Source organism: Adelges cooleyi, unplaced genomic scaffold (assembly GCF_023614345.1).
Source record: "Adelges cooleyi isolate 19-005CV unplaced genomic scaffold, UGA_ACOO_1.1 ACOO_flye_CR_arks_rails_tigmint_CR_PRNA_30, whole genome shotgun sequence".
Taxonomy (NCBI): domain Eukaryota; kingdom Metazoa; phylum Arthropoda; class Insecta; order Hemiptera; family Adelgidae; genus Adelges; species Adelges cooleyi.
In genome coordinates, this window is record NW_026095971.1 from 19,012,948 (window position 1) to 19,025,839 (window position 12,892).

At 39.3% G+C, this 12,892-nt stretch overlaps 1 protein-coding gene across 4 annotated transcripts in view; it reads right to left on the reverse strand.

Annotated features, from left to right (window-relative positions):
• Window positions 1-7,954: 7,954 nt before the first annotated feature.
• The window catches only part of LOC126838129 (protein tiptop-like), a 54,981-nt gene continuing 50,043 nt past the window's right edge, over window positions 7,955-12,892 (reverse strand). For 3 of the 4 annotated variants that reach the window (XM_050572279.1, XM_050572280.1, XM_050572281.1), the window contains one exon: window positions 7,955-11,763. In XM_050572279.1, coding sequence (XP_050428236.1) covers window positions 8,691-11,741 — 3,051 coding nt within the window. In that variant the 5' untranslated portion in view covers window positions 11,742-11,763 and the 3' untranslated portion in view covers window positions 7,955-8,690. The remainder of the gene's footprint in view (window positions 11,764-12,892) is intronic. The other variant, XM_050572278.1, reaches the window with a different exon arrangement.

Consider the following 12,892-nt stretch of genomic DNA (forward strand, 5'->3'; position numbering starts at 1 on the left):
TACAAAGCGCTTAGAAGAAACTTATTCATTACCAAAGTGAACACAGAGCAACGTTGTTTTGTTGGACGTCACTTACAAGATTAAAACATAATTTACTGTGTAATGATGGCTTTTCCGTTTTGTAATGTAAATGTGTTTTCGCTTATTAAATTATGCGATTGCGGCGCGCACAGCAGCGTTGGAAAAAGGGAGCAAAAAATAAATAAATAAAAAGCTTAAAAAATTTGTCTTCGCCCAAAACTCTGTATATTATGTTATAATACGCCGCTTCTTCTTATTTATAATACCCGTCGTCCGTCTCTTATCTCGCGCATACACCGAGATATCTTTAACTTTCCCCGGCGTCTTGTTTATATTTACTATTTTATTATTTTTTTTTTTTCCCCCATCAAGAACTGGTTTAAATCAGTGGACTTTGAGTGATTTAAAACTGCCCGTGTCTGACACACGGCCGCCGTCGCGCTGATTAACATCTTTTCATTCCGCAGTCGGCGCTCCCGCAGTCTGCTCCACGGACCGTGTCCTTAATTAAAGTAAAAGTTTAGTACGCATTACGAAACAAAAAAAAATAAATTTAAATTAAATAACAATAAATAAATAACTATAAAAAAAAGCAACAAAAAATCCCTCTAAAAAAAAAAAAGAAGGAAATTAACGATTACTAAACAACAAATGTACCTACAAACGTTTGGTCGCGTCGTCACGGTCTTATGCATTATAAAAAATACTTGTGTACTTGAAACAAGTTTTTTGACACATACGTGAAATATACAAGTATTTCAGTCAAACCGATGTATAATAATTATTACAGATTTATTAGGTTTACCTACTATAATATAGCTGCTATATATAGGTTCAGTGAGATACTTAAAGTTCAGTTTTTATAGCCGTTTAGCCCAAAGGTAGGTGTCCACTGGAAACGATGGAACTAATGTTACAACAGTGTTTAGATTCTATTTTCTTTTTTCTAACAACCTATACACGGCATCAGACATGTGTAAATGATAATTCTATTTATAAAAAGTCCAAATATTTAAATTATTATTATAAAATTAAATATAAACGACATATATTATGCTAGATTGAACACTATTGTTATTACCCGAATTATTGCACGAAATCTTTAATATTTTTACTCGTCCAAGACGCAATTGGGGGGGGGGCTTAAGGGGTATTAGCGTCCCCAATTTTGAAATAAGCACCCTCTAATATTTTTCGTGTTTATGTATTAATACCTCTGCTTATGAAAATGTTTAATATAAAAAAAAGGCAAAAACATTTTGCAGAGCAGTTGTCAACGGTGTTTTTTATTCAGTATTGTTTATCAATTTCAGAGGGCTGTCCTGTCACACTTCCCGTTGGTTCTTCTGCATCTTGTGAACTTACGTTTTATGCTTCAAGACAAATAAAGGCTTGACAATGGGTCAGGACAGAATTGTCACAGATTCGTCAATATTATATAAAGAAAAAGATAAAGCAAATTTAATTAACATAAACAAAGTTATAGACACATTTGCAGAGCGCACAACTCTTATAGAAAATACCTGTAAATTTTTTTATTGTACTATTTTTTTTTTTGTTATAAAATTTAAATGTCAATAAACTTAAGTATTAAATTTAAAATTGTCATACAACATCTTTGCTCAAAAACCCATTGACCTCATTAATAAATTTAAATACCCGGAAAATGCAGTTTAAACACTAGCACTCTCAATTAACACAATATTAAAGTTTGCCCTATACATTTTCAGGGTAAATAAAATGTAAATAATTTAGTAGCCCACGGGTAAACCATAATTTTACCAAATTATCTTAAATATATTATTTTTAGCCGCCTAGCTACAATTTCAATATGATAAAAACGTCAGACTGATATAACGTTTTAGTATTATAGAAGTCTGTGATTTTATGCAAAACAATGTTTTTAGCTGTGTTTTGACGTTTGAGTAGAGTTTTCTCGCGTTGGGACGGCGTGCCTAATTTTAATATGTTGGACAGAAGGTATTATTGTTTTTATTGTCCGGTGTTTACAGTGTCAGTTTTGATAAGCAGTTTTTTTTTGGGGGGGGGGTGAACAATAGTTCTTGACCGTAACCGATCGTGGACTTCCGGTCGACGGTTTCTTAAGTGAACCGATTTTTTACGGTTTTCATAAGGTCTTGGCTTCATACAACAATATTGCGTGACAATAAAAAACAAAAAAAACAGTAATGGTTTTTTGTTTTCGTTCAAAAACATCAAATAGTTGGTTGTGCTCGGCGATTTGAGAAAAAATAAATTTTGTTTTTACATACAAATATCATATACCTACCTACATATTATATATTATAATAAATTATGTTCAATAAGTAAACAAAGATTGGAAGCATTCAATAGTTTTGCGTGAAGTCGTATCATGTGTATGGTAAATTGTTTTCGTTACCGCACGTTAAAGCTGTTGTACAAATATGTATTCTCTCAGACTAACGTCGAAATAATTTTGGATAAAAACTTTATTCGAAAACCAAAAAGTCTTTAAATGCGCATTTCAACATATTCGGTTTGGGTTTCCAACGAGGACGAGTCAATGTCCTCTTATAAAACGTTTTACATTGTACAGCTTAATATACTATATGTTTATTTAAATTCATAGATCAGACAGATCTAGATGTATAGATTAGATCCATAAATTTAATGCCGGTTTCCATTGACAAAAACGTGTAGACTTTCTTGGTTTTTAATTTGTGGAGAATTAGTGAAAATATATCTTTTATTAATGAGCAATTAATTCAAAAAGTATGAATACAAATTAAAGGATGAAAATTTTTTGTTTTTACGATATACAACTTTTTAAGTTCTGTAGTGAATGAAATTTATGAGATGGAAGTTCTGAAACTCTTCACTGCACTTCTACATGCCAAAGTATGAACTAATAAGGCCCTAAATAACAAAATCCGTTTATAGGTTTGAGAGATATGTTTGCCTAAACATTTTTTTTTTAAGTTCTTTCTGACGAGTTTAGAACCATTTTTATCGCTTCTTTGTGTTTAGGAGAAAATTGAAAATTAAGCACTTATAAGATGTAACACACAGACTTTTTTTCAAATAATTTCATCGCATTGGTAAGAAATCCTATTGACGACAAGCTCTTAAAGCTATATCAACATAGCATTTTTTTTTCATTTCAATTACCATACATTTCATACTATTGCCTACTTGATTTTTTAAAAACCAAGAAAGAAAAAAAAATGTTTAATGCTCAAACACAATTAAACAGATTATCAGACTGCACAAATAGAGTATTTTATGTAATATCTGCAATCATATAGTTTAAACTATGAATATACATATCTGTGCCTTTTTTAGTGTATACCAGATACCTAATGATTTTTTTTTTTTTTTTTACTAAGACGTTCCAAATGTTTGTTTTTTAATAGACCTTGTGTATAGACGTACACACACGACTGTAACGACAATAGTAAACAGAAAATCCGGCCACGACAGCCAAAGGAGTGTAAATTATTCGAATTGCACATATATAACGCTGCTCGCGCGGAGGACCTTGGATCTGTTCCTGCGCGAGAGAGGTGGATACGGACGGAGGTGTATAAATAATCGAGAGACAAAGAACAAGAGGGGCGGCCGAGGAGAGAGAAAGAGAATCAAATAAATTAACCACGAGATCCGACCAGAGACGTTTTATAGGCGGAGTGAGCCGGTGCCGGTTCCGATCAGATAGGACGGCAGAAATTTGGCACGTCCGGCACAAAACTATACCCCTGTCGCATCCCCATCCCTTAATCCTGTACGCTACTGTTGTGCTGTGTTACATCCCTTATAAGCACACCCCCTCCCCCCCACACACACACACCATCTCGTCCGTGTCGGTCATTCCAAAAACGTCGTCTTGGAAAACGCTGCGGCCGCTTCTACGCTGTCTGTGTGTGTATACTCACAACGTGCAGGGGGGGGGGTGGTGGTTTAAGAGTTACAACGACAAGATTTGTCGAAGAAAACGGACAAACGGATTTACGCGGGTCGCCCGCTTGACGGCAGGACAGTGTTTGTTTGTTTTTTTTTTTTTTTTGGCCCAGAGTGAAGAACCGTATAAATAAATGTATATCCTTGAGACGCCTACCGGTTAGGGCAGAGACGGAGGGAACGATGCGGATTTTGGCTGATATGCAATTTGCCAGCGGTAGTTGATAGCGGACCTATCCTCGTTTTGTTTTCTTTATTGTGGCGACGGTCTCTCTCTCCTCTACGGCAGTGCCGGGGGACTCGGCTGCAGCCTTTGCCCGCCCCTTGTAAATCCCATCGGCAAAGACGTTGTGGGCCCCCGCATTAAACCTCCTTAACGGCGTGGCAATCGTGCGTTTCTAATCAAAAACGTTTGTAACCGCACCGGTGGTGGTATCGGTGCCATAAAAAAAAAAAGCAAAAAAAAAACAATGACGGCCTGGTAAAGAACATTTTTGTTCTTTTCTTAAAGATTTATCTCGCGAAAAAATAGCTAGCTTTTGGATAAAAAAAATAAGCTCTCCCAAAGACCAGCGTCAACCTCTATTAATATTCATATATATATATATAGTTCTATATTCTGTGCATTAGCCAAGTAACTAAAATGCCCATAACGTACAAGCGAAACCGGAAACGATGCGCTTGATCGAACATCAGAAATCACTAAAACTCTAAAGCAAACTTTACAATATGTTGTGACCAATCTGATTATAGGCATACCATATCAACAAGGGAGTTGCACGTTTTTTTCTCCTTTTTCTTATAATAGCGTGACACACTAATAGGTCAGAAATTCTCGCAACACGCGACATCTTACGTTATGTCACACGAACAAAATATTTTTCCAGATGCTTTCTAGTCGTTCGAATTTAAGTACAGTAATAATGTTCACGCAGGCTCCTCCAATAGGCAATATAATCGAGATCAGGACCAGATGGTTAGGTTGTTATTCTATGCTGTACAAGTAGGTACTTGCACTGTTTACCTATAACAAATTGTCTCAAACGGCTAACGGGTGATTGTGGAAAACAAGCAAGCACAAATAAAAAAAAAAAGAAGTAATGGCCATAATCAGGAGACCTTATCGGTAAGTTAACGACAATAATTTAAATAGCTCGCCGAGGTATTAAAATACCAACAATCTTGCGGATTTGATTTGTACTAAATAAGAACGTGGTGGTCTCTATACAAGGCCTATAATTCCAAAAAGAAACCACCTGTAGGGTGTGTATAATATTGGGATTTAAAACGCAGTGACTGGCGTTTTTTTTTTATAATATTATAATGACAAACGGACGTGTTGTACAAATTAAACGAGTAAATACCAATTTTTAATATGCTCGTGTGAGGTCCAAAACGTTTCAATCGACTTACAAGTGCAGTATACACATTCCGCCAGCGCGCGATAAACGTGCGGTGAATACCTTATTAACGGCTCAATGAAATTATCGTCTGATAATGATATTATTCCCGTGGTCTTGGAACGAATATTAGAGTTGCAGTTAATAAGTATATAATATGGTGCAATTGAAAAGGAGAAATGGGTCGACAGAAATTGAGAGAAGCCGCAAACCACCATCTGAGTATCGATCAAAATGTTAGCTTTTGAGTTTCAAGTGTTTTAAAGGTGACTAAAAATCGTCCAGAAAAGAGCAGGGGGTTAGCAGAGTATGGCATAGGCCAAGAGTAAGTTCTAAGCTAAGTAAGTACGATTATTTTCTTAAAACTGGTAACTTGGAATAGCCATTCGCTTAGATTTGCGTTAATCGTCGTTAATATAATATTTAAAAAAAAAAAACATAATATAGAATAATTTATAATTTAAACCATCACCACCAACGTCACTGTATATACAGACAACATTTGACTATAATAATAATAATTATGTGCAGTACGTGTCTGATAATGAATAATGATTTGTTTAGCCTTTACTGTATTATTATAGTATTGCGTTGTTGGGATTATTATACTATTATTTTGCGACGGGTCAAAAATATAGTTCAAGGTTAACAGTTATAACAATATGGGGACGACAACAGTAGTGTAATAGTATGCGACCAATTACAATGAGCTCTGTTGGATAACTTTAGCCGTTTCTGAAGCACTTAGACTTGGTAGCGCACTATTATCTGGACTGGGACAGTGAATTTTTTTTTAACGATCATCGTTAACCCAATTGTTGTACGAGCACAACATAATTTATTTTATCAACAATAATATTATTATTCACTGATAACACTGCTAATCACTGTTGTACACCGTATTGCATACCAATACAGTTAGACCATAACACGGTTAGGTAAACCGGTGCGGGATACTCATAATAATATAAAAACTGTACTTGTGTGGCATTGCCACACAAAACAGGAAGGATTTCAACGCAGGATAGTTTTAATATAAAGAAGAAGAAAAAAAAACAGCGCATCGATTTCGAATTGAAAATTTTCTTTTATTATTTGTTAAAATAATTAAAACAAATATTGCCTACATCGTTATAAATAAATAAATAAGTACATTTATATTACATGACACGACATTTGTGTGTATTTTCCTATTTAAAAAATAATAATATTCAATAAAGTATTTACAACAAATTTAAGGAATTTTTTTTTTTTAATTTTTTTTTTTTGCTTCAATGACGTCGATAAAAACTAAAAATAAAAACAAATAAAAAAAATATACATAGTAATAGTAACACACGTTGTAAACAAAATCATAATAATAGTATCACTATTATCGTTATTATAATTATTAAATTATTATTCATGGATTGATTACACGTTTTATATAATAAACATTTTTATTCGTATACATAAATAGGACATTTTTGTTTTCGTTATACATTTAATTAACGCAATATTGTTTTTTTTTTTTAGTTATACCATTTCAATGTAATTATATAATATTATAAATAAAAAAGATGTTAAACAAAAACAAATACTATCATATTTTAATGATGATAACTATGGCGAAATTAATTGGGCGGTAGCAAAATACCTAGCCGTATACTTTTTTACTAACGTTTGTATGTTTTACACTAAATGTATTATGATCAATGAACGTTATTTGATTTGATGATTTTCGAAAAGAAAACAGACAGAAAATCACGTGCGCGGTTGTATGGGAAGTATATATTTTATATTATTAAAAAAATGCTTTAAAAAAAAAAACATTCCCCTTAAATTAAATAACCAACAAAACAAAAATAAAGTTAATTATTTTTCAAATGGTAACTATTACGCTTACTGGCTGGTTTAAAAACTACTTCTACAAAAAAAAAAAAAGTTGAATCTTGAGGGGAGGTAAACGTATACATACATGTGTTGAGCTTCGACTTACCGGATAAGTACTATATATATACGTCGAATACGAAAAATGAAAAAACCAATCCGTTTTACATCTTCAAATAATAATAATAATATTTGTATTATTATTATTTCTAATATTATATATAATCAAATTTTACACATCCATAGGAACACGACGTACTGAATATATTTTTTTTTTTTCAAAGAACAAATAGTGTTTTTTTATTTTTCTTAAATATATTATCGAATAGCTTAAAAATTGGAATGGTTTTTTTATGTCGCAAGACGAATAACAAAAAATACATACATATTTATATTATATAATAATTAATTAATATATATAAGTATACATTATCTAAAAGAGGGAGGGAGGGAATAAAAATAATGATGATGCGCATTATTATTGTTTAAAATATTATCTTTAAAAACTATCGTTGTCGATTAAAAATAATTAACTCTACTATATTATATATAATAAATCTTAAGCGTTAATCGTTATACATAAGTTGACGTAAACAGCCTTTTTAATTAAAAAAAAAAAAAATTAAGGTTAACACCCGAATTTTTTTTTTTACAACATATTTTCTTCAACATCCGTTTAAAAAACTAGTATAATAATAGTTTATAAGGTATACAGAACGTAATATTTTATGTAAATGTATATATATAGATAATATTATAATATCTCGAATATTATTTTTATAGATGAGCAGAAATTAATGTACGAACAACAACAATAATAAAAAATTTTGTGTAAAAAAAAAACAATCGTACATATTATTTTAAAAAATGTTTATAATAATCATATTGTATTTTTCATCACTAGCGCATTAATTATATTATGTTGTATTGAACAATTTGTATACGTTTGTCGTTATTATTATTATTGGTTATTTAAATTATTTAAATATAATTGAACGATTAATTTCGTAACACTAATTGCGTATACATGCGTATGTGTGATTGTAGAATATTAACCGAAAATTCGCGCGGTTTCCTCTTCGTATAATGTGTAGGTTCATTTAACATATTATATATTGTGTATATAGATATATATATATATATGTATACTCTATAGTTTTAGACGATAAATGTTTTTTAAATTTTTGTTTAAAAGTCACTCCGGGCTCCATCGGATCTTATAATAAAATTGTATTTCTTTAAATAATAGTATATATATATATTCTTGTCTGAGGGTCCGAAGTTAAAGAAACCTTTGTGTCCGGTTCGGTTAAAGCTGGGCGGCAATTGTGTGAGATATAGATATAGATAAGGTACGACAAAAATTAGGTTGGGGGGATATATAATTAGTAAATATAATAATAATTAATTAAAATAATAATAATAATAATAATATAATATAATATTATTGAGAAACGATGACTAGACGTATTTACTCGACAGCTGTTTGGCCAGTTCGGTGTATTTGAGGAATTTGGAATGAGGACTCTCGTCGTAACTGTTGTTGAGGGCCGCCTTGTCCGGGCTTTTGGCGCCGGACGATGCCAGTCCGGACGACGACGCCGGCGAACCGTTGTTGTTGATGTTGTTGTTGTTGTTGTGATGGTTGTTGTTGTTGTGGTGGTGATGGTGGTTGGGCGATTTGTGCGCGGACGACGACGGCGACGGCGCCGACGATGACGACCCGCCGCCACCGGACTGTTGTTGTCCACCGGACGACGAACCGTTACCGGCGTGCGGTTGTTTCAACATGATCGGTTCGGGCGTGATGCCTTCTTTGACGAAGTGTACTTTGGACAAATGGTGCCTGTACGCGCCTTTTGAGATAAACGGAGTGTCGCAGAACGCGCACTTCATTATCGAGTCGGCGGTCATGACGGCGTCGTTGCACGCCCAGCTAAACGCGAGGATGGCCCCGGGTGCAGTTCCGCCGGCGCCAGACGCCGGTGGTGACATCGACTGCCCTGGTCCGCCACCGTTAGTGGCCGAAGCGTTGGAAGACGATCGGCTGCTGGGCCGGTGATGGTGTTGATGGTGATTTTCCGTCTTGTCGCACAGTTTCTGGAGCGCGGCCAACGGATGACTGCTGGTTTTGCCGCCACCGCCGCCCTCGCCGGAACCACCGCCGTTGGCTGCCGCCGAAGGGCCGTTAGTCAAGCTTTCGAACATCGACGATAGCGCGCCCAGGCTGGACGAGCTTCCCGATTGTTTGGGCCTGTCCGACTTGTCGCTGCCAGCGGGGCTGGCCGGACTTTTGATTCCGGTGGGGGTAGGCCCCCTACTCGATCCTCCGCCATTCACATCTTCGCCTGCCGCTTCGGCCGACTCCCGGCTGACTCTGGCGTCCGACGGGCTCTTGACGACGTCGTCGTCGTCGTCCACGTACTCTTTTTTCACCTCGAACTCGTCGTCGGCAGCCTCGCTCTTCACGTCGGCGGCCGTGTCGCTCTTGGCCGCCGTCGACTTGGCGGACGGCGAGTGCCGGTCGGCCGCCGATTTGGGCGTGACGGATCGCATGCGCTGGTAGTCGGACGACGGGTCGTACGATGATTTCCTGTCCGGCGTGGTCGAATCGCTGCGCATGGCAGCCAACTCGGGCGACATGGAACTGGACTCGCTGCCGCTGCGTTCGTGACGGCCGCCGCCCATCGACTGGTAGCTTCTCAACAGGTTCATGGCTTGCGCGTCCATTATCGGTTTGGTGGCGTCCACGCTCTCGTCGATGCCCAATCGTTTCAGTATGCTTTCGCCAATGGACGTGCCGGAGGCCGACGTGCCGTAACGCAGTCGCGAGTCGAAGCTCTTCTCGATGAGTTTCTCGATGGCGTTCAGAACGGACGGCGAAGACGTGCCGCCGCCCGATTTGGTGGACAAGTCGGCTATCGGACCGGACCCATGAGATCTGTCCTCTTTCTTTGGTCTCTTTTCGCCGCCGCCCCTGGACAACAGTTCCGGGGACAGCGCGGCGTTTTGCGACATCAACGCCGTCTTGAGTAGATTTTTTTGGTCCGGCGTCATAGTGACGCACACCCGCAAGTGTTCCATGAACCCGGCCACGTCCACCTTTTCGCCGCACTTCTCGCATATGATACGGCCCAACCTGTGATTGCTGTCGGTGGCCGCCGATTTGAATCCGCCGGTGGTCGCATAACCGCCGCCGCCGTCTCCGTTCTTGACTTCGTGTTGGGCCCGTTCGAGTTCCAATAGTTTGCGCACCGGCAACGACTTCTTGCGTTTCTCCCGGGTCTGCCGGCGCCTGTTGCTGCCCTCCGTGATCGACCGCATCATGTGCTCTTTGTAATGCGAGTTCTTCACCATGTGCACGCTGAGCTCCTTGAGCGAATTGAACGCCTGGTCGCACACTTTACAGGTCAACACGGCGCTCACGTGATTGGCCGACGAACCGGCCGAACCGGTCAGCGACGAACTGGCGGCGGCCGCCGCGGCCGAAGTGTTCCCGCCGCCCGAAGACGACTTGTTCTCATCGGCAGACTTCCACGATATGATCTGCTCCTGCGAGATGATGTTCGTATAATGTTGAGTCTGTTGCATGTGTGTGGTCATTTCTTGCAACGACCTAAAACTCTGGCCGCACCACATGCACTTGAGTATCTGTCTGGTTTGTTCGGCGCCCTTGCCCAGCCAAACGTCTTGGCCGCGGACGAGTTTCCTCGGCAACGGCATGGTCTCCTTCATCAGCATGTTGAGATCGTTTTTGTGCGAGGACGACGAAGACGAGGACACGGGCACCGGCGGCGGCGGGGGTGGCGGTTGCAGGCCTTGCGACGCAGCGGCGGCGGCGGTCCCGTGTTTTGTCTCGGCCATGTGCGCCGACATGGCTTGCAACGTGGGAAAGCTCATCTTACACCACACGCACTTAAGCACGTCTTTGGTCTGGTCCGCGCCCTTGTTGAGCCAGTGCGACTGCCACGCGCTGTGCCGACCCGAGCTGGGCGCCAACACGGTCCGCGCGGGCTCGTCCTGGAGCTTGCTCAGCTCGCACATCTTCTCCAGCGCCTTGGTCGCGTCGCTGGTGGCCGCCGACGGGAACGCGCCGCCGTAAGACAGTTTGGTGCCGTGTTTGCCGCCGTTCCACATGTGCACGGCCGGAGATTCGTTGGGCGGCGTCATCATGTCGGCCCTGGACATGGGCCGCGCGACCGGCGTCGTGTACTGCGCCCATGGACGGCTCATCCTGGCGTAAATGTCGTTGTTGGACGTCGACGAGTCGAGACGCATTTTTTTATTTCTGGTGGTCAGGTCGATGGGCGTGTCGTCGTTACCGCCAGCGTCGCCACTGAGGTTCATGGCCGACGACGGCGGAGACACCGGACTGGCGGGCCTCTTGGTGCTGAAATCCAGCGCGTCGGCGGCGGCGAAACCGGGTGGCGAACGGCCCGGCGATACAGTGGCCAACAGGGGCACTTCGTACGGCGGCAGACTCGATTCGCTCCTGGGAGATCCCCTGCTCATTTTTGATGGACTGTTCGTTTCTCTGTAAGCAAAAAAAAAAAACCAAAATGCTTAAGTATATACAATTTTTTCAAAAAATCGGTCAATTTTTTTATTTTTATTAAGGAAACCCCCCAAAAAAGGGAGGGGGGATTACACTTTGACCATATTCAATTGCTATATTTTCATTATATTATATTGTTAATTAAATATACATGGGTAATAAATGGCAACAAACCATTATAGACAATCAACCCCGGCCGGAGGGTGGACATCCCTAATACTAAAAATACATATTTTCTAACACATTATTGTCCTTTCAACGCTTTCGCCGGTAGTCGTATTTCTAGACCTGTGACCTCCCCCGTGTTCCTCCAACATGCCCCTGTAGGTACCGGTTTTGTTTTTTGCCAATATTTTTTTTCGCCAGACTTTTGTCGTTTGATCGACCGTTAATGGATTCGTCGAGTCCTTGATTTAATACAGAGGCGATTATCATAAAAAAATAATAATAATATCGTATCGTGGACGGTAATTTTTTTTTTGTATATTCTCTTCATTAATTAATTACACAGTTTGTGTTTATTTAAAAATTTTTTTGTTACACAAACACTGCGTGCCATCTGCCAACTACACCGTTTTTTTTTTTTTTATAGTGTCGACCGCCGTCGTCACAGCCGCACGTTACATTTATATATATATATAGGATTTTTTTTCGGTTTAATTAATGGAAACAATTAGCATAACCCGACGTGGAGTTGGCGACACGGTTTCGATCGGCAAATGATTAGCAGCAGCACTCACACACAAGAGAGCGTCGGCCATTTTTGTTGGCCCGGTGCCTATATACGTAGACACAGCAGCAGATGTATAATATATATATATTAATAAGGGAGAGCGAGTCCTGCTGTTTTTTCGGGCAACTCCGGGAGAAGATCAGGGGGGGGGGTGGTCGGGATGATTTTCTCAAGTCTCCGGAACTGGATCCTCTCCGTCGGCGCAATAATTTCCGGCTAACAAGACAGATTAATGAACGATATTTCATATTGGCAAGACTTTTGCGCGCAAAAACAACAAACTCCGGCCACATTAAAACCAATTTATGGCGCGCAGCAGCGTTTCTTCGTTGGAATAATAATAATAATAATAATTGTAATATAATGCCGTCACGA